Genomic DNA, 24390 nt, shown 5'->3' on the forward strand with positions numbered 1-24390 from the left:
TTTTCCCGCTAATAGCATCCATGATTGATATATAAATGACGTCCCTCTGATTAATTCCCATATGCTTATGACTAATTACCTCGGCACATAACAACCATGATTGGTATATGAATCACGTTCTCGCGAACCCGTGCAACGCACGGGCAGCCGTCTAGTTTATCTAATTCTTTTTGTAACACTTTCTTACTTTATCTTATTTATTATTATTTGTAACTTTGGTCATTTATCTTATTATTATCAAAGTGTTAAAAAGAAAGACTAAAATGTTACAAATAAATAAGATAAAGGACCAAAGTGTTACAAATAAATAAGATAAAAGATAAAAGAGTTAAAAAAAATAAAGGACCAAAATGTAAAAAAAAAATAAAGGATTAAAGTGTTACAAAAAAATAAGATAAAGGACATGCGGTGTAATTTTGCTTTGACTTTTTAAAGAAATTAGTCCCCCGCCTAAATTTGGTGTTATTTTTGCTTAGGCTTAATTGTAATTTTGGCCCCCTAAGTTTCATAATTGTGCAATTTTGATCTTAACTCATGTTTTTCTCTAAAACTGACGATTTTTTTTATGCTCAAAAAGACGGATTTTGGTCTCAAATGTAATATTTCACCTTTTGATTAAATATTGATGTTAATAAATCACCTTTTAGTACGTCAAAAATCAACACTTTTAAAGAAAAATATGGTTTGAGACCAAAATTGCAACAACCAATGTTTTAAGAATCGAACCGGAGGTCGAGCCGGTGTGGTCACTGGTTCATGGTTCAATTGGTTAGACCGGTTCAACCACTATTGAACCGTTTATATGAACCGTTCATATAATTTTCGTATCTGGTAGCTAATAAACAAATTATCAGTAACAGAATAACAAATACTTAGACATCAATTGACAAATTAACAAAATTTAGTTTTAAAGTGCATGATGTTCATAACAAAATTTAGAAAATAAACTTTAAATTGGTAAACAAAGCAACAAATTACTAAAATTGGTTCATAATAATTATTCTACTTCACAGGTGATAAACAAACTAACAAAATAGAAACTTTAAAAACCTAAAACAAACAAAACACAAATTAGAAACTATTGTAATATAAGAAGAAAAAAAACCCTTTTCAAATATAAGGAAAAAAGAAACTACTGTATTTAACGTTTTTTTTTTTTCACTGTAATATAAGAAAAAAAAAACCCTTTTCAAATTTGAAATAAGATTCTGAAAAATATTATTCTTGTTGCAATCAATCAATGTGTTGAAACAAGATTTCCTAAAGCAAATAATATAAAGATGAAACCCATAAAAATTGAACAAAATCTTAGTTCTTCATTCCACAAATTAAGAAACAAATTAAGAAACCTAAACATAACAATAGGATAAATTTGTTTCATTCCACCATCTAATATAAAAAAAAGATTAACGAAGAAGAAGAAGATAAAAATTGAACAAAACTTTAGTTCTTCATTCCACAAATTAAGAAACCTAAACATAACAATAGGATAAATTTGTTTCATTCCACCATGTAATATAAGAAAAAATTAAAGAAGAAGAAGAAGAAAAAAAGTGCAGGTGTTCAATCCTTACCGGTGGTTTTGCGATGAAACTAAGGGATTTGGTTCCTTCCACCGTTTTCACGCTCTTTGAAAAGGAAAAAATTAGGATTACAGGAAAAAAAAAAAAAACAAGTTAAATACACTGATATTTTTTTTTTTTTAATTTTCAAAAGATTCCGAACCGGCCGGTTTTTTCAAACCGCCCCCGGTTCACCGGTTCGAACGGTTCCGGGCGGTTCATACCGGTTTTAAGCGGTTTTTTTCCGGTTCTGCAGACTACCAGTTCTCAGCACTAGCCCGGACCGCTGCTGTGTCCGGTTCCCGGTTGAACCGGTTGAACCGGCCGGTCCGGTCCGGTTCTTAAAACATTGGCAACAACTATAAAAATAGGGACAAAAAAATTCAATTTTAAAAATATGGTCCTTATAGTTTTGTTTCATTCTCATGTTTTTACTACATCAGATTAAGGGTAGAAACTATAAGTTTGATGTGGCTGCATTCTTTTGCTTACATTGTATCTTAGAAATTTAGCATGAGTAGCTTAAATGTTAATTTAGAATGAAATTAGCTTTATATATGTCCATTCTTTGAGAGTTGTTGTCTTGGCCGGTAAGAGTGGAATTTTTCTTGATGTTTTTGTACCTTTCCCTCTGTTATGTTTAGATCTTTGCTGCTCTTGTATAATTCATGTCATATTGTTTAGGTGTTGGCCTAGGTGGTATTGGGGTTGTTTTGTATTGATGTATTAGAGAGAAATATCAATATACTGCTATTTGTATTGAAATTGTTCAATTCTATCGTTAAAAAAGAGTAATTAACCATGTAGTATATTCTTAATTTTTCAGGGACTTCTCACTAACATGCAATGGTGTTGGCTTAGTGAGAAATCTTAAGGCGTTCAAGTCGAGTCTTGCTTGTTGCGTAAATTCAAGCGAGAAACCCTATGGCGTTCAAGTCGGTTTTGAGTTTTTTGTTTTATTAGAGCTAATGAAATATTATATATTTTGATAGTTTATATATTGGTACTATTATAAAATTTCTAGAGCTTATTGTCAAAAGTACTATCAAACAAAAATAAAAAACAACTAAAAAAAAAGGACAGGACATATACAATAGCTTTGCACAAGCGCTATTATTGGCTAACATTTTTATTAGCGTTTTTCTAAAAGCTCTATTATATGATTTATTACCAATTAAAAAAAATTAAAAGAAGGAAAACAAGCGTAATTATATTATTTCGTGAAACTTTACCAAATGTATAGCAGTAGGAAAAAAAATTAAAAAAACTAAAATATTTCACGTCTGTTGAATAGACTAACAGCTGTGAAATATAGATATTTCACTTCTGGGACATTACAATACGGACGTGAAAACCTTAATCTGATCTTAAAAAGTAAATCCTAAAGAACGTTTTCACGTCGGGAGACAAAACGGACGTGAAAATTCCAAACTTACAACGTCGGTGTTCATATTGTCGGGTCCCAGTTTGACGTTAAAATATCTTTTCTAATCCGATCTACAAGAAAATAGACGTCAAAAGTCACAACTTACAACGTCTGATGTGATAATGTCGGGTCATCAACAGACGTTAAACGATCTTATCCAATCTGCTCTGGAAGAAAACCGACGTGAAAAGTGAATAATTTGTAAAGTGAAAAAAGTGAGTAAATTAAGGATTGTTATTTTGACAAATTTATATTTTTTTTATGTACTTATAATATTTTTTTTATTCTATCATCTATCGGATTTAAAGCCGTATTTTATATTTGTAAAAAAAAAAAAACAGTATTTTATATTATATTCATATATTACTATTATCATTATATACCAAAATGTTCATTGTAAAATATTGAATACTTATTATACCCTAAGTAATATAGGTAAAAAACTTCGGAAGAAGTAGTAAGTAATATAGGTAAAAAAACTTCGAAAGAAGTAGTAGATCATTGAATGATAATAAATAATTATAAGTGGTCCAAAATACAGATGCCAATGCTTATAAAAAAAAATCCAAAATAATCACACAGTGGATAGTGTATCAAATTCAACATACAAAAACCACACTATTCTCACTTAATTGTTTCAATGGTGAAGCCATGACCATTCTCAATGTCAACCATCATCCTTCGACCTGATCTTAAAATTGGCAAATTAAAATTTGAAATAAATACATATTATATTAAAAAGGAATGTAGATTAGACTATAAACTTCAAACACATTAGTCGAATAAAATAAAGAAGGATATAACATATAAACTACTAATTTTAACGTGTTGTTCCATATAATCCAAGATTTGCAGCAATATCAAAATTACTGCAATAATACAGCTTACCCTCCTTTAAGTTATTCTCAAACTTGTATATTAGGCTATGTTTGGATTGGTGGTATATGGTGGAATGAAATGGAATGGAAAGGTAAATAATTGAATTCCATTGTTTGGATTTGCAAAAAGCTGATGGAATGGAATGGAACCCAATGGAACCAATTCCATTGTATACCACTCAATCCTCCAATTTTCCATTCCCCCCAATTTGGGGTGTATTCAATGGAATGGAATTTCATATTTTTTATATTACCTTTTTACCCTTATTCTATTTGTCTCTTGAAGTAACAATGTTTGTCACAAGAAAGGAGGGTTTGAATTGTGACCCTTTAAAATTTTAACTGCAAAACAATTTAAGCACAATACACACTATGACAGTAAATGGTTAGACTAACTGGAGAACGTTCTCCTGGAATATAAGTGCAGTAAAATGAGTTAGTGTTTGCACAAATAAAAAGAGTAAGGGAAGAGAGAATCACACAAAGAATTTATCCTGGTTCACCCCTTAATAGTATGGGTTACTCCAGTCCCCACTTGCGTGAGATTATCCACTATAATCTAGACCAAGATTACAGAAACTTCCCTTTGATCTAAGCCCAGATCAAAGACCCTTTATGATCTAAACCAAGATCACAAAGTACCCAGCTATAACCAGCTGCTCTACCTTTACAAGGTAACCTCAATCAATTATACCCAATTGACTTGAGAGAATCCTAATGATTTTCCAATGGTTTCTTTTGGATCTAAGCTTAAACACCTAACCGGTTGTGAAGCTTACAAATTGATACACTCAAAGTACTCTACAAAAATATGATCCTAGATTTCTAAAGAGCTTTAGAGTAAGAGTGAAAAGGAGAGCTTGATTGCTTGAGATTGAATGTATTAGATTGCTTCTTGTGCTTCAAGTTCTTACTCTTCCAATTAAACCAACGTGCTATTTATAGATGGAGATGCTCCTTTGTTGCTTGGACATCACACATATACGTTGTGAGTGAAGAACTAGCAGTTGTGAGAGAAACAAAATAGCCCATGTGATTTTGTCTTTGAGATGCTCCAGGAGATCATTCTTTTAATGGTCTCTGACTGTCACATTGTACTTGTTGGTCAGAAATATTCTTTAACCAACTGTCAATGAGTTGTCTCTGAGTGTATATCCTTTGCAAATGTATTTCCCAAGTGAGAAAATAAGATTTGAATTCCTTTGGATAAGATTGTCACCTAAGTGCAGAAATCTGGGAAATCATTTTCCAGGACGTTGGAGACCATTATCTGAAATGGTGTGGATAAGGTCCAACGAAAATAGAGCTGTTGCAAGTTGTCAAACAGCTGTAAACTCTTCATCAAAGGCATAGAGTAGCAACTGTTCACTTGTCCTTCAAAGGACACATGAATAGTGAAATGAGTACTCTTTTATGGGAGAGTGTAGCCACCCATGTCATAAACTTGTACTTGGATCAGATGTAAAGCTTCCTTGCAAGCTGTATGTACTTGTTGTTGAGTTCTCATTGGTCTAGATTAACTTCTTTAATGATGTTCTTGGAGAACATAAAGCCTTGTTGCAAGATGTGAAGTTATTATTCCTTAAAGAAGCTTATTCGAGTAAGCTCAAGAATCAAAATCAATTACTTGCCTTAAATGACTTATTTGCACTGTTATGATCCTTTAATAAGTCCAACTTAAAAGTTCATTCTTGTCTTGTACCAAGTTGACTTGAATAAGTGCTTATGCTTTTGAACACGTGAGTCTGGAAACCAATCTGAGATCATTCTCTGAGGCAAATTTGTCTAAAACGTGTTTGATTCTTTTCTTATTAGTGAAACAAGGTTAATTTAATCCATTGCATCTGTTCTTAAATTAAATCACTCAAGAGCATTTGTTAGATCACAAAATGATCAGAATCAAATTAAAATTTAATTAAGGGTTGTTATCTTTAAAACATCAAAATAGGATTTTGTCTCAACATCTCTTCCTCTTCTCAAATACTCATATTTCACGCAAGAAGGGTTTATTTCTTCACAACACTCTCTACTTCACCTCTTCCTATGTGTTCTTCTGACTGCTCATTTCTTCACGTTTTCCCAACAAGGTATGCCATTTTTATTGATCATTGTTTGCCCAGAAATTGAAAATAAATTGTTCTGATTAATACCCATATTTCTAATGCATTTTCTTTAAAATAGATTGTTCTTGCTATTGTGTTTTAGTGCTACTGATGCCCCTGTGTTGTCTGTGTTTTTTTATCCCTTTTGTGCTATGTTTGTAATGATTTGCTTTGTTGTATGTTTTTGTTTCACTATTTGGAATGCTATTGTCTGCTAGCTTCGTGGTTTCATTGGTTTTGCTTTGTTGTATGTTTATGTTCCATTTTGTATACTTATAGCCTCTCTGGTACCTCTTGTACCAGGAGTGCTTATTAATATATTTCATTTGCAATTCAAAAAAAAAAAATTGTTTGATGGTTGTATATAAATAAATCTTATTTTATTTTTTGAATTCTGTTATAGATGACTAATGAAGATGTAAGGCAAAAAATATTTCAAATTGCTTCAAATGATGGTTATTCAAGTATCGACCATTATAGTTCTAATACGTGGACTTAAAAACAAGCGTAGAAGATCTCAAATACCTAAAAGAATCACATAACATAGAGAGAAAGTTAGAAACGAACTAATGAAACATATAATAGGTAGTGAGCGATGTTACGATATAATTCGTATGGGTCCCAAAGCTTTCTTAAACTTATGCACCTTATTACGGGATCATGGTGGTCTTACACATACACGAGGAGCATCTATTGAGGAACAGGTAGCAAAATTTCTTCACATAGTCGGACATAATGTCAGAAATCGTGTGATGTCCTTCTTTTTTCGACGCTCGGGTGAAACTGTTAGTCGTCATTTTCATAGAGTCTTAGATGCTTTGATAGAATTGGAGGATAAGTTTTTGAAACAACCAGATGGGACACAAGTGCCTCCAGAGATACTTAACAACAATAGGTTCTACCCATATTTTAAGGTAAACATAAGTTTGTCTTACACATTCAATAAGTTATGTTTTACACTTTTAATGGAATAATTGAATGTTAGGACTGTATTGGAGCAATTGATTGTACACATGTGCGAGTTAAAGTTCCAATAGAGCTTGCACCTAGATACCGAGGTAGAAAATATTACCCTACACAAAATGTATTGGCCGCTTGCTCATTTGACTTGAAATTTACGTACGTTTTGGTTGGATGGGAAGGAGCGGCATCGGATTCAAGAATAGTAAAAAGTGCTTTGACACGTCGGTATCCCCTTAAAGTCCCACAAGGTAACAAAAAAATACAAAAGCTTTGTATAAGTATGTAGCTTACACAAACTAATTAACTCATTCTTTTTATAGGAAAATATTATCTTGCTGATGCAGGATTTCCTTTAAAGCCATGTCTCATCACACCTTACAGGGGAGAACGTTACCACTTACAAGAATATTCTAGAAATCCACCTCGCAACCCTCGTGAATTGTTCAACAACCGACATTCGTCGTTACGGATGTCTATTGAATGTGCATTTGGAGTATTGAAGAAGAGATTTCCAATTCTACAAACTTCAACTGAACCTACATATGGAATTAAAACTCAAAATAAAATCATCATTGCTTGTTGTATCTTACATAATTATTTGATGAGTGAAGACCCTAATCAAAATCTAATAGACGAGGTGCGTCACGAGCTCACAATTGAAAGTGGTCTGCAAGAGGGACATCAAGCTCAAAGAGAAAACAATGATGATACCGCTAGAGCAGAGTTAGTTAGGGATAATGTTGTTGGTTCAATGTGGATAACTTACTAAAAAGTGCTTAGGCTTATTCCATTCCGTTCACTTCCCAAACAATGGAGTGGTAATTTTGTTCCATTCCATCATTGAATATCCAAACAATGGAACGAAATTTGTGTTCCATTCCGTTCCACTCCATTCCATTCCATTATGTTTCATTCCGCTCCATTCCGTTATGTACTATCAATCCAAACATAGCCTTAGTGTCCTTCGGATAGTAGCACGAATCATGTTACCCTAAAAATACAATAAACTAAAAATAAAAATATACATAAAAAAGCTAAATACCATAATTAATCATTAAATTTAAAATACACACCAATGGATCCATTAGAACATGTCAAAAGAGAAGGGATGTGTGTCGCCGCGATTCACATCTCGGACGAACAAATTTTCCTTTTCAAATAGGAGAAACAAAATTGTTTAGTTTTTTTTATAGGGAGAAACAAATTTGTATGAGATGATTAGACAAATAAACTCAACATCTATGGAGAAAAAAAACCCGAAAGATATGTAACAAATTTGAATCCTAATCCCGTCAATCATTCATCCTAATCCTAATTATTTAGTGCACCCCCAAATGAAAATTGCTTAGCGCACCCCCAAATTGCTTAGCGCACCCCTAGATTTTCTTGCACGTCCCTAATTTTTTCTCACGCACCCCCCAAATTTTCTCGCACGCCCCCCAAATTTTCTCGCACGCCCCCCAAAACCATTTTTGTTGTAGAATGGTTTCACATTAGATGTACTTATAATGCCAAAACCATTTTTACTGTCGAATGGTTTTAATATATTGTCTATTTTATTGTTGCTAACTATATTTCTTTTCATATTGATAATTGTTAACCAACCAATTAAAAGAAATATTGTCTTGAGTTATTTTAAACTAATATAAAATAATTTTAAAAAGGGTCACAATTCAAACTCCTCATTTCTTGTGACTTTTATTGCTACTTCAACATCGTTATTTCGAGTTATACTAATCCTCTATATTGTTTTTTTTTTGTTAATTGAATTGATCTAGCCATGCTTTTTTTTATATAATTGATTTTTTTTTGTTATAATATATTCATAGATTTATTTGTCAAAAAAAAATAGATTCATAGATTTAATATTTTTTTATAATTGATTCATATCTTTTTATTATAATAGATTCATAGATTTATTTGTAAAAAAAAAAACAGATTCATACATTTAATAAAAGATTAAAAAAAGACACGCAGATGCCACGTCAGATTAAATTATTTAAAAATATTTCACTTATGAATTTGTAGACGAGAAGCAACGTGAGAATGATAAGTGTACTTTTTACTTTGAGGAAGACAAATATCTATAGTACAGATTTCCCAATATTAAGGGGGTGTATTGGATTAAGATTTCATAGGATTTTAAAAGACATTTTTATGATAAAAAAATCTTGTGGTATTCAATTAAAGACAATTAAGATGGGACAACAAAATCTGTTGGTATTCAATTGAGATTTCTTTCTACTTTTAAAATGTCTATTCATATTCAAAAGTCTTCAGATTTTGATGGATTGCAATGGTTTTTGATAGACTTTTTAGTTAAAAATATACATACTATGATCTTTCAACAATCCCACTAAAAACCTCAAAACTTTTTGAAACTCACCAAGTTTTTTTTTATCATGGTTAGTAAGCTTTTCCTCTCTTTGCCAATCGGACATGCTTTGAAAAATTCCTCTTATCATCTTTGCCAAAAGAGAACGATAATCATTTGCAGAATTCTCTAATAATCTAACCAACCATGAAATTTACCTATCATGCTTCGGCGGTTGTTTTTTTTTTTTGTTTGTTATGTGTTTGTTCAAAATTCAAATATGAAATTGAATCGCATTCATATTCATATGAAGTGAGTCTCTAACATCACTAGTAGCATCAACTATTGAAAAAAATAAATCACTAGTAAAAAACAATAACATGGAGATTTTCTATTGTAAGAGTTTTTTTTAAAATATTTGAATTCCAAAAAAATATAATTTCTTTTATTAAAATTTATTGATTTTTTTAAAATTTTTTTAATATACAAAATTTTTATAATATATAAATTATTATTTCTCTCAAAATTCATTCAAATTATTTAAAATTGTCAAAATTTCAATCCAATTCACCCCCTAAACCTACTATTCTCTCCTTTCCCACAAAACACAATCATCATCATCATCATCATCGGTAGTCACATTAGGGATTTAGGGTTAGGGTTTATCCTTTTCTAAATTCCAATTCCAATTCCAATGCAAACGATCATGGATCCCACCAAAAAGCGCAAGCTTGACGAGAACGGTTTCGGTGGAGAAGCTGATCACCTAAAGCTCTCCCCATCTGAAGCCCGCAAGGTCATCGAGCGATTCACCCCTGACCAGCTAATCGACATCCTCCGAGACGCCGTCGTCCGCCATCCAGATGTTCTCTCCGCCGCTCGTGCAGTTGCAGACACTGACATCTCCCAACGCAAGCTATTCATCCGCGGCCTTGGCTGGGACACCACTACTGAAGGTCTCCGCTCACTCTTTTCAACCTACGGTGAACTCGAGGAAGCTATCGTGATCCTCGACAAGGTCACCGGGAAGTCAAAGGGTTACGGCTTTGTCACCTTCCGCCACGTGGACGGAGCCCTACTCGCACTCCGTGAGCCTAGCAAACGCATCGATGGACGCGTAACTGTCACGCAGCTGGCCGTAGCAGGGAATTCAGGCTCCAACACCAATGCAGCTGACATTGCGCTCCGTAAAATATATGTGTCCAACGTGCCGCCAGATCTCGCAGGAGATAAGCTTCTAGCCCATTTCTCAATTTATGGAGAGATTGAGGAGGGCCCTTTGGGCTTTGATAAACAGACAGGAAGGTCGAAAGGGTTTGCTCTTTTTGTCTATAAGACTCCGGAGGGGGCACAGGCTGCACTATTGGAGCCCGTCAAGAATGTAGAGGGGCGGCAGTTAAATTGCAAGCTGGCAATAACAGATGGGGGGAAACAGCAAGGGATGCGTGGTGGGCCGGACGGGGTTCAAGGTCGTGGGAATGCTCATGGAAACGGCATGGGGATGACTTCTGCACCTGGGCCTGGGGCGGGTCAATACGGTGGTTCTGTTGGTATTGGTTCCTATGGAGGGTTTTCTGGTGGACACCAGGGTCAGCCTCCAATGGGTAACCATCCTCTGAATTCGTCTGTTGGTGTTGGTTTGTCTTCTGTGGGGAATCAGGCTCCGTCTTCAATGGGTGGTACCGATGGATATGGTGGTGGTCATTATGGGGGTTATGGTGGGCCTGCTGCAACAGGTTTTGGCGGTAGTGGTGGTGGCGGTGCTTATGGCGGAGGAGTTAGTGGTGGTGGCGGTGGTTATGGTGGAGGAGGTAGTGGTGTGACTGGTGCGGGTACTGGTGGTGGACTTGGCTCTGCTGGAGGTAGTGTTGGACTTGCTTCCCTGTATAGATTACCAAGTTCAGGTGGAATGCAAGCTGGTGGGTATCCTGACAGTGGACACTACAGTTCATCGGGTTATCACAATCAGCATCCTCCTCCTGCTGTAGCATCGCCGGTACCAAGGGTTCAACCTGGTTCCATGTATCCAAATGTGCCCCCTTACTACTAAGGTAATTATGATTTTTTTAGTTTTAAACATTTTCTTTAGGTCAGCTATTTTAAGTTATATGTTTTCTTTTTCTTAGTATTTATGGTTTTGTTATTGGTGTTTTTCTTTGATTACCGTGTAATATTGTTTGGTATATTATTACTTGCATTGTATTTATTTAGTAATAGTAGATTTTTTTGGTCAAGTAACCTAGTGGCTAGAAATTTCACCTTAAAGTGAATAAGTGGAGTGTCCGGGGTTTGAACCCCGGCTCCTGCACATATAGTGCGATATCCCTACCAACTGAGCTAAGCTCACGGAGACTAGTAATAGTATTTCTATTCATGAATAATCAACGGTGAGGTCTGCAGTTTAAATAGTGTTATAAGTTTGCATCACATGCCTTGTCTATGTTTTGGAAACTTTTTCTTTTGTCATAGTTTGTGTTTTCTGTTTGCTGTCTTGACATGTTAATTGTTGAAGCTGTATGATTAAATATGTCGTTTGTGATGTCTTTTTTTCTCTTTCGACTAATGTCTTTACTTAATTGTTACCTTTTGACCTCTTTACTTATCACCCTATTAAGTAATTACATTAATTTAATCGAACATACCTGTTTGCTTTGTGGTGTTTATGGAGATTGTAGCTGCTCTATGGCTTTATATACCTCATTGATGAATGGTGTGATTCTCTGATGCAAAATTAGCAATATAAGTCTTCAATTGAATTTATTAATAGTGAATTTGTGATGGGTTGTAAATTTCATAGTTTCAGTTTGGAATGAACTGAGTCACTGATTTTTATAATGACTTAGTTTAAATTTAAGGCAAATGCTAACGAGTGCCCCTGGGGCACTCTTTAAGACCTTAAATAGTAAGTTTTTTATAGAACTTTTATGGGAATGCGTAAAGTCAACGCATTGAAAATTGTAGTGTTTGATTTTTTGAATAAAAAGTTTCTTTAATTTAATTGACCGCAACCTGTTTTTTACTTTCTTTGTTAACTCAGTCATTGTGTATTGCATACAAACTCAGTCGTTTATAATCGCACGAGGAAACTCTCATTCTATAAAAAATTGCATGTCGTGAAATCTAAAGTTTTGGTATTATTTGTTGAAACATTGTGTTTATTTCTTGTTGAAACTTTTATCTGGTGCTTATCCAACATTTAACATGTTCTGCTCTGCGACGGTTTAATCACCTTGATAGTTAATTAAGGGAGCTGTCTGTGTGATTTTAATTGTTATCTTCTGATTACATGGTATTGTCCCCCCCCCCCCCCCCCCCCCCCCCGGCTTGTATATAGTTTCATGTATGTGATATGTGGGTTGTTTGTTTTTCGACTTTTCCGTTATAATTCCGCCTTGTTCATGTTTCTTACTCCTTGCTTGAAATTGCCTTAAAAATTGAAATTTGGGTTGTGTTTTGACTTTTGACATGGTCGTGCGACTCGTGCCACCTATGAATGGATGATCAGTGAATTTTTTTTATCATTGAGTATGCACTTTTACAATATATATTTTTTGAAAGATGGTTGTGAAATGATGAATTGAGTTGAATGGGTGTTTGATTCAGGTGGATCATCGCTTGTTGGGCGCAGATCTTTGTTTGCTTCTGGTGCTTGCGTTATTGCAGACTATGTGCTCTGGTGTAGTGATTGTGTTTGCCCTTTTACAGCCTGTTGATTTTATATGCTTCTTGTTTAAGCTTGTTCCATGTGTTGTTAGTTAAATGCTATTGAGATAGACTAGTTTTGTACTTTTAGCCAGATCACTTTAGCTGTTACAATCTCTGTTTAAATTATATGGCTATGGATGATGTTCATTTTTATTATGAGTCTGTACTCGGTTTCATTTTCCTTGGGTTATCAATAATTTCTTCCTGGGTTATCAATACTTATACCCTCCTTATTTGATCATTTACCTAATTTTTTTTTTTGTATATAAGATGGATTATATTTGTGCCAACAATTTTTAATTCCAAGACAACTTTACCCATCTAATAAGAACCAATTTCTTTTGTTTTTCCCTTTACTAAGGATCTCCCATCATGTCATTGCACCTTTGTTTAATTTTTATCGACTTGTGCTGTATGAATTTATTGTTAACTATTTGTTTGGGGTGGAAGTATGATTTCCTAGTCACTTGCATAGATTGTTGGTGATATTGTCAATGGGATTTAGTTTTTTTGCTGGTTTGTGGTGTGGTGAACGCCTTTTACATCAATTAGTATTTTGGTTTGAGATTGTTCATTGCTAACTTTTGAAGACTGACTGATTGAGTAACATTATGCGTATTGCTTAATTGCCCGCGCTTAATTTATGCGTGTAAGAAGCTTGCCGGTCGATGAATGTCTTGCTTCCTTCTGTTTTATATCTCACTCATCTCTACTTTCTTTCACGTCTATTTTTGTTTTTAATATTTTTGGTTTTGAAATTAGTGCTTACTTGAAACTATGGAATGATAATAGTCAAAATTTTCTAGTAGGAGTCTGATCATCGGACTGTGTTTGGATTATCTCAACATCTATAGAATAACTCCTTGCTTAGTCATGTAGAGTTTGTTAGATGCTGAACTTGCTTGCATACTGGGATATTTCAATCTTTTGGGTTATATTATGTTCATACTGATCTGATTATGCAGGTTGTGATTCTGTAGATTGTTGATATTTAAAATTATGTTCTATACAATTTCTTTGGATCAGTTTTCGTTATAGGTCAAATTTGAATCTCATAATATATTTGTTTTTTCCTAAAAATTATTCTGGCCACGATCCTTACAAATTCATATTCTGAAAGCTATGTTATAATTTGCACACTATGGTATAACAGGCTTTATTCAATTACACAAATAATAGGCAATACTTAATCTAGCTAAGTGTCTTATTGGCTGTAGTTTTGTTATAATGCCCGTTTACTCCATGTTGGTTATGTCTAAATATTTTGCGAAAGGTTCAAGTTCAACCATTAGTTGAAGGTTGCCAGCCGCAGGACTGAGTAGTTGAACTAAAGCAGTATATATTAGTTTTCTGTCTTCCGATTTGCATGATCATTATCAATCTAGTAGTGTCCCCAGGAAGATGTTTGCTGTCGCTGAATTGAGCATCTGTCGTCTGATGGCATGGTGGGTAAATCCATTTCCAAAAGTTCTTGACTCACTGCTCATTGATTCGAAATATTCACCAGCCCTTCCAGCATGCCTTGTGATGCTTGTATGTGTCAGGTTGTTCATAGTATAGTCCGTTAACTTTATTTTGGTCAAGAATTGATAACGTTTTAAGAATGAAAAGGGATGCTTCATGATTGACTTGTAACGTTTTTCGAATGAAAAGGGATGCTTCATGATTGACTTGTAACGTTTTAAGAATGAAAAGGGATGCTTCATGATTGACTTGTATTAGTCACTGCCAATTTATTAGAGACAGGCAGGTACCTTAACTAATGATACCGTATCTTAACTTTTTTATTATTGGAGTTCCATAATGTGACACAGAAGGTATCAAAACTGATGATACCGGTACCTTAAATAACGTACCGTATCATCAATTTAATGTTATTATTATTTTTATTTTTGGTATATAAATCCAATTTAATAGCTTCCATATATGTCAAATAATTATTGTTTGTCATTAATGTATGATACTCAACAAGTAGTATTACCATTGGAGTAAAATATATATGAATTGCATAAATATTACATGATATTGTAGGGACCACTTGTTAGTAATGTATGATACCCAAAGTGATATCACCATTGGAGATGCTCTAGGCACAGTTCCTTATTTACTTATTACAGTTTTTTTATTTATTTATGGAAAATGCTAAACAATGCCCTGAGGCAATGATTAAGCATATTAAAATATAATTTTTGTCTCAAAATGTGCATTCTCAAAAGTATAAAAAGTTGTTTTTCAACTAGAACTTCGACCTATGCGGTGCATGCGTCTAATTAGCCGTAATATGTAACAATAAAAAATAAAATATAAAAATTCTAAGAGCATCTTGAATAAGAGTATCATAGAGAGTTTCATAGACTAATGACCGTACCTTAGTTTTTTTATCATTGGAGTTCCATGACGTGGCATAAAGGATATAATAGGGACCCTTGATTAATGTATGATACCAAAATTAGTATCATCGTTGGAGTAAAATATGTATGAGTTGCTAAATATTACACGGCATTGTAGGACCATTTGTTAGTAATGTATGATACTCAAAGTGGTATCACCATTGGAGATGATCTAATATTAAAAGCTATATGAAAAAAGTCGAGCAACATTAAACATTAGTTCAACAATAAATTTGGATAAATGTACATCCAACAAAAGTTATGGTATATTACGAAATACTTCCTTATAGGCTACATTGGAAGTTTTATTTGTATCTTCACCAATCATGTAACAAAATTTGACTAAACTTAAGTGGACAACCATAAATAAATAGAAATTGTGATAAATTATGCCGTTCAGATTTATTGAAAAACAGGGTTAACGTATTAGGATTTCTAACTTTTATCACGATTGATAAACATGCTCTAGTAGTTGAAAGACTTTATTGTAAATAAGGGATGCAAATTTGATTCCCATTGTAGACAAATTTATATTTTTTTTAATATAAAGTGGCAATAAAAAAAGATGGAAAATGAGAGGAAAAATAATTAAGTTTAGAGTTAGCGTATCTTAGCAAGCTTATAATATAAAAGATAAAAGATTAGGTTTATAGTTAGCATGTGTTACCAAGCTTATAATATAAGAGATAACAGACGATGTTGTTCAAATTTATTGAAAATCAGAGTTAACATATTAGAATTCCTAACTTTTATCACGATTGAAGCACATGCTTTAGTGGTTGAAAGACTTTGTTATAAGGATGCAGGTTCGATTACCATTGTAGACAATTTTTTTTTAGATATAAAGCTACAATAAAAAGAGAGGGAAAATAAGAGGAAAAAAAAATTAAGTTTAAGGTTAGCTTATGTTAGCAAGGTTACTTTTATCACGATTGAACCACATGCTATATTGGTTAAAAAACTTTATTGTAAGCAAAAGATGTAGGTTTGATTCCTATTGTAGACAAATTTGTATTTTTTTAATATAAAGCTACAATAAAAAGAAAGGGAAAATAAGAGGGAAGAGAATTATGTTTAGGGTTAGCTTATGTTAGCAAGCTTATAATATAAGAGATAAGAGATAAGAGATGATGCCGTTCAAATTTATTGAAAAACGAGGTTAACATATTAGGATTCCTAACTTTTATCATGATTGAAACACATGCTCTAGTTGTTGAAAGAATTTATTGTAAGCAAAAGATGCAGGTTCGATTCCCATTGTAGACAAATTTTTTATTTTAATAAGAGAGGGAAAATGAGAGGGGAAAAGAATTATGTTTAGGGTTAGCTCATGTTAGCAAGCTTATAATATAAGAGATTAATTCTGCAAGAAATTTAATTGATTCATAACGTTAGACAGATTTAACACTTTGTGCACATAATTTTAATCACAATTGGTCTACATGTCATAGTGGTTGAAATGTTGTATTGTAATAAAAGGATGCTGGTTCGAATCTTAGTTAATACAAAATTATTATTTTTTTTAATAAAAAGCTGGAATATAAAAATGGAGGAAAAAAAATTAGGTTTAGGGTTTGCTTGCGTATACGAGCTTATATTATTACTAGAACATCGACCCGTGCGGTGCACATGTCTGATTAGCTGTAAGATATATAATGATTAAATAAGATATGATAACCAAAAATTCTTCACATTTAATGTGTGAGACTCTAGCCACTAGGCTACTTAACCAAAAAAAAAATTGATATGATAATTCCAATAATGTAAGGTATATGAAAAAAGTTGAGTAACATTAAACGACAGTTCAACAGTAATTTTGGATAAATATTCATACAAAGAAAATTATGTTATATTACAGAAGACTTCCTTATAGATCACATTCGAAGTCTTAGTCGTATCTTCACCGTCGTCATCGATGATCAATATTTTTAATCCTTTTCTAGAAGTAACTCTTGAAATTGCAACATACAACTGACCATGTGAAAACACTGGCGACGGAAGATATATCGCAACATGCTTTAAAGATTGTCCCTGACTGTTATTAATAGTCATCGCAAAAGAAATCGTTATAGGAAATTGCCTCCGTTGAAATTTAAAAGAAATTCTCACGTCGGATGGTGTCAGAGAAAATTTAGGTATGAAAACCTGATTACCAATATTACTTCCTGAAATAATTTTTCCTTCCAGAGAACGTTTTCCCAATCTCATGATAATAAGTCTTGTTCCATTGCATGATCCTAATTTTTGATTCAAATTCCTTAATAGCATAGCTGGAACTCCAACTTTAAGTCTCAACTTGTGATTTGTAAGTCCCGACGTAGAAATCGTGTTAAAAAATTCGGGAGTATGAACATCATCCACTGTTTGACCGTCTACATTTTGTGTGAGTGGAGTATCATAACTCAAATATGTTTTTTCTTTACCAGGAATTAAATCTAACATATAATCATTTATTGTGTCGACTATTGAATTTTTAGGAGCTAGTATAGCTCTATTTTGGAAATATGTTATATCGTTCATGTTTTTTAAAAGTTGGGATAAGCGCTTTCAACGATAGAAGCAAGAGGTTCACCTGAATTTGGAATCAATAAATCTGATGGAATGTCAAGTTCTAAATCATCGTCGTTGTCATCTCCAATTTCTCCATCGCCAACACCCAAAACTCATTCAGAAAACAATCTTCTTTGTTCAACGTCTGCACTCGAAGCACCACCGAGAAGCCTTGTGTTTTTACTCAATGTTAAAACTTCACAAAAATTCCAAAGAACCGAAGAATTAATAGTAGCATGAACAACTGCTGGCCTTGTACCTTTGGGTATTACTAGTAGAATTAGTCTAAAATCTCCGCCAAAAACTACAACTTTTCCACCGAAGGGAATGTGTTTATTTTTTTCATCAACAGACTTGAGAATATCTTTTAAAGTTCGATCAACAGCTTCGAAACAGTGTTTGTGCATCATTGGTGCTTCATCCCATATAACGAGCTTTGCTTTTTGTATTAATAGCGCCAAAGGGCTTTTAGGAACTATGGTACATGTTGAAAACTCGTCAATATTTAGAGGAATACAAAACCTTGAATGTGTTGTTCTACCGCCAGGTATAAGCAATGCAGCGATCCCACTTGAGGCAACTGTTAAAACTATCTCACCTTTTGAGCGTAATGCGGCTGACATGGCCCTCCAGATAAATGTCTTCCTTGTACCGCCATAACCATAAAGAAAAAACACACCAGGTTTGTTTTCGTTAATTCTTGTCATGATTATGTCATATACTTTATGTTGCTCTGAAGTCATAGTTGACATCAATCTAACATGTTCCTCGGCTAATGATTGTCTATTATAATTCAATTCGTCGTGTATTAAACTATTTTGTATATCATGAACTAATGATGTGTCTGCTCTAGGCATTGGAGGATAATCTTTTAAACTCTTCCCACAACTACGTAACATCATTTCAATATCTGCTAGTACATATTGTATCAATTGATCATCGGTTAATATTAAATCTGCAGTGTTAAAATCAAAATAATGAATGTGATCAGTGACATGACTATGGTTGTGCATGATTATTTTGCAAAAAAAATTGATTTAGCAGAATTGAGTTTGATAGATTGAATTTTGGTTAAAAGTGAGTTAAACAGAATTGATTTATGTTTGGATACATTAACGTAAAAATAAAGGGTATTTATAAAAAATATCAATTCTTTTTCTATTTTTTTTTGACAAAATTCTTTTTCCAATTTTAAAAAACTACAATTTAATAAACTGCATAATAAATAATTTAAAAAGTGATATAAGCAAGGTTACATGAGACATTGAAATGTGAAAGATGTGTTTTTTTTAATAGATTTCAATATTGTTGAAGGTGTTATAGTATGCGAATATATATATATATATATATATATATATATATATATATATATATATATATATATATATATATATATAACTTTCCAAATCACACGTGATAATAATTTTCCAAATCTCACATGATAATTATTCTCTAAATTTATGATCCGGTAGAAAAAAAATTATTGATCAAGAAAGACATAAAAATATTTCGTGATGAATAATATAGTCAACAATAATTTTGATATGATATACTTTTAAAATTGGGTGAATTCTTCGGTACACATATTATGTGGATGTGTACCGGTACATCGCTGAGGTGGTTAACAAGTGGCAAATATTTAATGCAGATTTTGTTTCTTTATTAAGCTTTCTATATTAAATCTTATTTTTTAATATTTGCAAATGCATCCTTCACATAAATGTAATCACTAATTATGTCCGACAATAAATCAAAGCATGGATCAAATCTTTCGATCTAGATTTTCATTTTTTTTAACAAGATTCAAATATTTTAATATTATTTAATTTCCCTTTAAAAAAATATTATTTAATATCCTATAAAATAATATGATTTTAGTATTTTTAACAACATTTGATATTTTTTCTTTAAAAAACACGTATGATTTTAATAACTTTTTTTTATTATTATTTCCTTTCAATTTTTTTAATATTAGTAGTGTATAAAGTTTAATATTTATTTACCGTTTAACAATTAATACATATAATTATTAAATACAATTATTTTCTTGTAAAAAAACTTATAATTTTTAATATGTTTAAATATTTTATTGGAAGTCTGTTAATTTTTAGTGATTGGTAATATTTGATAGGGTTAAATAAGTTTTTTGCCTCTGCAAAATTACTAAATTTAATTTTTCGCATGCAATTTTAGTCATGTTGTTAAGTTGATGTGTATTTATGATGATTTTGTAAATATGTATAGAGCGTTATAAAAAGTTTGTCAAAAAATAAGGATCTCAAAATTTGATTTTTAGGTCAGAACATTCGTTACTATTATCTTGATATTTTGATCTAGAAAATTCATATTTTATTCATCTCATTTTGGAAAATACTAAAGTTTTGTAAATATTGTTTTAGACATGCTTGATTGTCGAAATTTAAATTCATAAGTTATTGTTAGTTCAATTAGGTGATATTGAACGACTTGATTGAGAAAATTTGAATTCATTAATGAAAGTAAGTATAATTAGCTAGGTTTACATATGAACTATGTTTCAAGTTGAAGTGTTTGATCTATAAATTTTTATTTCTTGAGTCACATTCGACATTATTAGTTGAGACTTAACAATCATTTCATATAAACTAGGTTTCTTAAGTCATAGTTAATCTAACTAGTTGAGGTTTAACTATTTGTTGATTGTCAAAATTTGAATTCTTAAGTGTTTCTCATTCCAATTTGGTCAAGTTGAATAGTCAGATTGAGAATACATGATCTCCTTAGTCCCTTTCAATCTAGCTAGGTGGATGTGACTTAGCAATCCTTTCATAATAGCTAGGTTTCTTGAGCATTAGTTACTAGTCTAACAATATGATATTGAACCGTTAGATTGTTGAAATTCAACTTCTTAAGTATTTATTATTCTAATCAGGTCAAGTTGAACAAACTGAATGAGATGGATTGATTCCCATGGTCAAAATTGAGAAAATTAGTTGAGACTTATTTCATATGAACTAGGTTTCTTGAGCCATAGCTAATCTAATTAGTTGAGAGTTATGATTTTTGAAATTAGTAGGTTAATAGGGTTAAATATGATTTAATAAGAATAAAATTTATGCGCAGTTGAATTGACTTAGTTTTAAGCTTAGACAAATAAATAAGCTCTTATGTATTATTCATAAGCTTGTCAAAAGAATTTATGAAAACAATAGCTTATGAAAATACAATTTTCGCTAGGTAGAAGTTATAAATTAATATTTTTTTGGAGCAACTAATAAACTAATATAAAAGTTTATTATTTGTATAAAATGTTTTTTATAAGCTAAAAAATAAAAAGCAAAATAAAATTTGGTCCATGGTGAATTTTTTAAGTATTGTTAGTTCAGTTAGTTGAGATTTAACAATTATTTATTTGCATAAGTCGTTTTTTATAAGCTTAAAAATAAGTTAATACAAACAAACCTATTTTTTTGTAAAAGCTACTACTTTTTTTTTGTTTACAATTGAGCTGAAAAGCGAACTATGACCTCAAATGTACAACCCAAACTCCTCACCACTAGACCAAACGATCATAATTTTGTAGACAATTTTTTTTTTCCAAAAAAATAGTAAAATAAAATTTGGCTCGTGATGGATTAGAATTAGAACTCAGACTATACGTTAACAACACATACAACTTACCAACAAGACAAATAATCATCTTGTTAATTGAACCTATTTGTTATTATGGGCCCGATTGAATTTAGCTTATTTTTTAGTTTATGAAAATAACTTATTCAAATAAATAAAATTTATGTTATTTTGATAAGTTTTCACCAACAAGAATTGTATCTTTATAAGCTGATTTCTCATAAACTACCTTGAAAAACTTATATAATATTGCATAAAATCTTATTTGTTTGTATTGTTAGATTGATTAGGGTTGTTCTACCTTGTTTGTTTGATCACGTTGTATTCCCGTTTAGGTTTAATATCCTCCGGTCTCTGTATTTTTTATTTTTACTTAATATATTTTTCCTTTTGTCTAAAAAATCATTTGACCTAAAAATCAAATATTGTGCTCTTTATTTTTGGACAAACTTTTTATAATACTCTATACCTATTTGCAAAATTATCATAAAATACACGTCAACTTAACACCATGACTCTATCTGCATGCATAAACAGTTTGAAGAGATGAAAACACAATTTTTTTATGTATACGAAAAATTTAATTTAGTTGTATTTAACCCACTTTAATAACTCGATATCGCCATTATATTTCTTCAATCCAACCGTTGAATTCAAAGATCTTATTGAGTAGATCAACTCCACAAATTTTTATAAAAATTCAAAATATGTAGTTATGTATTCAGACCATTGAAATTCAACGGTTTTTTTTAAAAGTTTATCGTACGCGCAATTGAAGTTGTCAAAAAAAGTATCAAACGATTTTGAATTTTAAAAAAATTTTGTGGAGTTGATCTACTCAATGAGATATTTGAATTCAACTGTTGGATTGAATAAATATAAAGCCGATATCGAGTTATTAGATAAATCAATGGAGACTTACTCCTGGAGTCAATATATATATACACACACTAAGAATTATAAGTTTTTTTTTACATAAAATAATATATAATTATATCTATTAATGGTTCAAAGGTAAATAAATATTAAACATTACAAACTAATGATATTAAAAAAATGGAAATATAAATAATATTGAAATATTAAAATCTTCGTTGGATGCAAAAATAATATAAATTTATCCGATGTTTTTTTTAAAGAAAATACCAGATGTTGTTAAATAATAAAAAATCATATATTTTACAGGATATATAATAATATTATAATATTTGAATCTTGTAAAAAGAAAATATTTGCTTAATTTTTTTTTGAAAATTTAAGTTGAAAGATTTGATGCATACTTTGATTTATTGTGGGACATGATTAGTGATTACATTTATGTAAAGGATACATTTGCAAATATTAAAAAGTAGGATTTAATATAGAAAACTTAATAAAGAAACAAAATCTGCATTAAATATTTGCCACTTGTTAACCACCTCAGCCGTGTACCGGCACACATCCACATAATATGTGTACCGAAGTGTTCACCTTAAAATTGATGGTGCTTATCAATTATTGCACATAATTTTAATCACAATTGGTATACTTGTCATAGTGGTTGGAAATATTGCCTTGCATTGAAGGGTTGCGGGTTTTAATCATAGTCAACACAAAATTGTATTATTTTTTAATAAAAATTGCAAGATAAAATGGAGTGAAAACAAATTAGGGTTTAGGGTTTGCTTGTGTATACAAACTTATAATATAAAAGATATTAATTTGATTTTTTCTTTCCTTTTTTGTATGTTTAACGAGTGTCTTGGGTACTGTTTAACATGATTTTTTTTTTTTTATTACAAAGAGGGGTTCCGTCCAAACAAAAATGTAACTACACCAGAATTACTTATCAGAGTGAGTAGTGGTTTTTGATCAAACAATAAATCAGCTAATTAATTTAGCTTATGCTTATTTCATGTACCGCGTACTATCTTGAATGTCGTGATTAATTTTAAACGCGTAATATCTTGAATGTTGTGATTAATTTTAAATTTAGTTTTCATTGTATGTTTTCCAAATCTATAATATTTAAAAAGTCAAACCTATTTACCTTTCTCTTTCTTCAGAATACTGACCTTTCAACAACTCTGCTCTCTCCTTCATTTGGCCATCAATGTCATTATTGCATTTACTCATTAAAAACATCAATTGTCCTAATAATTCAATATCATTCTCCTAAATTCAAATTCAAATCTGATGCATTAAAAGACATTTTATTCAAGGAAACTACAATTCAAGGGAATTCAAAGAATGCAATCACTCTTTTAGCAATATTATTATGAATTTTATTATATTGGTCAACTACAATTAAAGCATTTCTCCAATCTTCTCTCATACCATCAATATGTAACAGTTAGTCAACTAAAAAAAATGAAATTGTTTGTCAAAAAAAAATTAATTTGTTTATAAATATTTTATTAAATTGTTTGAATCTTCTTTCTTATTAATTCTATCTATATTGATTTTTTGTATGTTAATTTTTTGTTTTTTCTCTCTTTCTTTTGAGTTTGTTTGTTTATTTGATCTTTTATTAGAATTTTCAAAGTTTCAAGTTAAAATCGATCAACGACCGACATGACAACGGAATGTGTAACCAAAAAATATGCAAAGGAAGATCTATCATAGGGTAATTTTTTTTTCCGGCTTTTCACCACCAGTTGAATCTGGTTCGGGGGTCAGTTCTGGCATCAAGTGGTTCCACCCCCCTCCCGATCGCAGTTGTGGGGGATCGAACCGCGGTCCTCCCTACCAAGTTCAGCACCAATCACCACTGAACCAACTAACGATTGGTTATCATAGGGTAATTGATAATGATAATAGTTTAGTGTGAATTAAATTATTATATGCATTAATCATTAAGATTCAATATATTTTCATTTTTGTTTCAGCTACACGATCCTGAGTTACTCTAT

At 31.7% G+C, this 24390-nt stretch overlaps 2 protein-coding genes and 1 pseudogene across 2 annotated transcripts; 2 read left to right on the forward strand and 1 right to left on the reverse strand.

Annotated features, from left to right (window-relative positions):
* Nucleotides 1-6520: 6520 nt before the first annotated feature.
* LOC123896126 (protein ALP1-like) lies at nucleotides 6521-7700 on the forward strand. The gene is made up of 3 exons (XM_045946558.1): nucleotides 6521-6882; nucleotides 6954-7179; nucleotides 7252-7700. Exons 1-3 carry the CDS (start codon nucleotides 6538-6540, stop codon nucleotides 7698-7700), a joined length of 1020 nt encoding a protein of 339 aa, XP_045802514.1. The 5' UTR covers nucleotides 6521-6537.
* Nucleotides 7701-9778: 2078 nt separating this feature from the next.
* Nucleotides 9779-13172, forward strand: LOC123895287 (UBP1-associated protein 2C). Its single transcript, XM_045945542.1, has 2 exons — nucleotides 9779-11296; nucleotides 12849-13172. Exon 1 carries the CDS (start codon nucleotides 9940-9942, stop codon nucleotides 11293-11295), a length of 1356 nt encoding a protein of 451 aa, XP_045801498.1. The 5' UTR covers nucleotides 9779-9939; the 3' UTR covers nucleotide 11296; nucleotides 12849-13172.
* A 4022-nt stretch (nucleotides 13173-17194) lies between these two features.
* Nucleotides 17195-18837, reverse strand: LOC123895288 (annotated as a pseudogene).
* Nucleotides 18838-24390: the final 5553 nt, after the last annotated feature.

The sequence above is a fragment of the Trifolium pratense genome, linkage group LG7, assembly GCF_020283565.1.
Source record: "Trifolium pratense cultivar HEN17-A07 linkage group LG7, ARS_RC_1.1, whole genome shotgun sequence".
Lineage (NCBI taxonomy): Eukaryota > Viridiplantae > Streptophyta > Magnoliopsida > Fabales > Fabaceae > Trifolium > Trifolium pratense.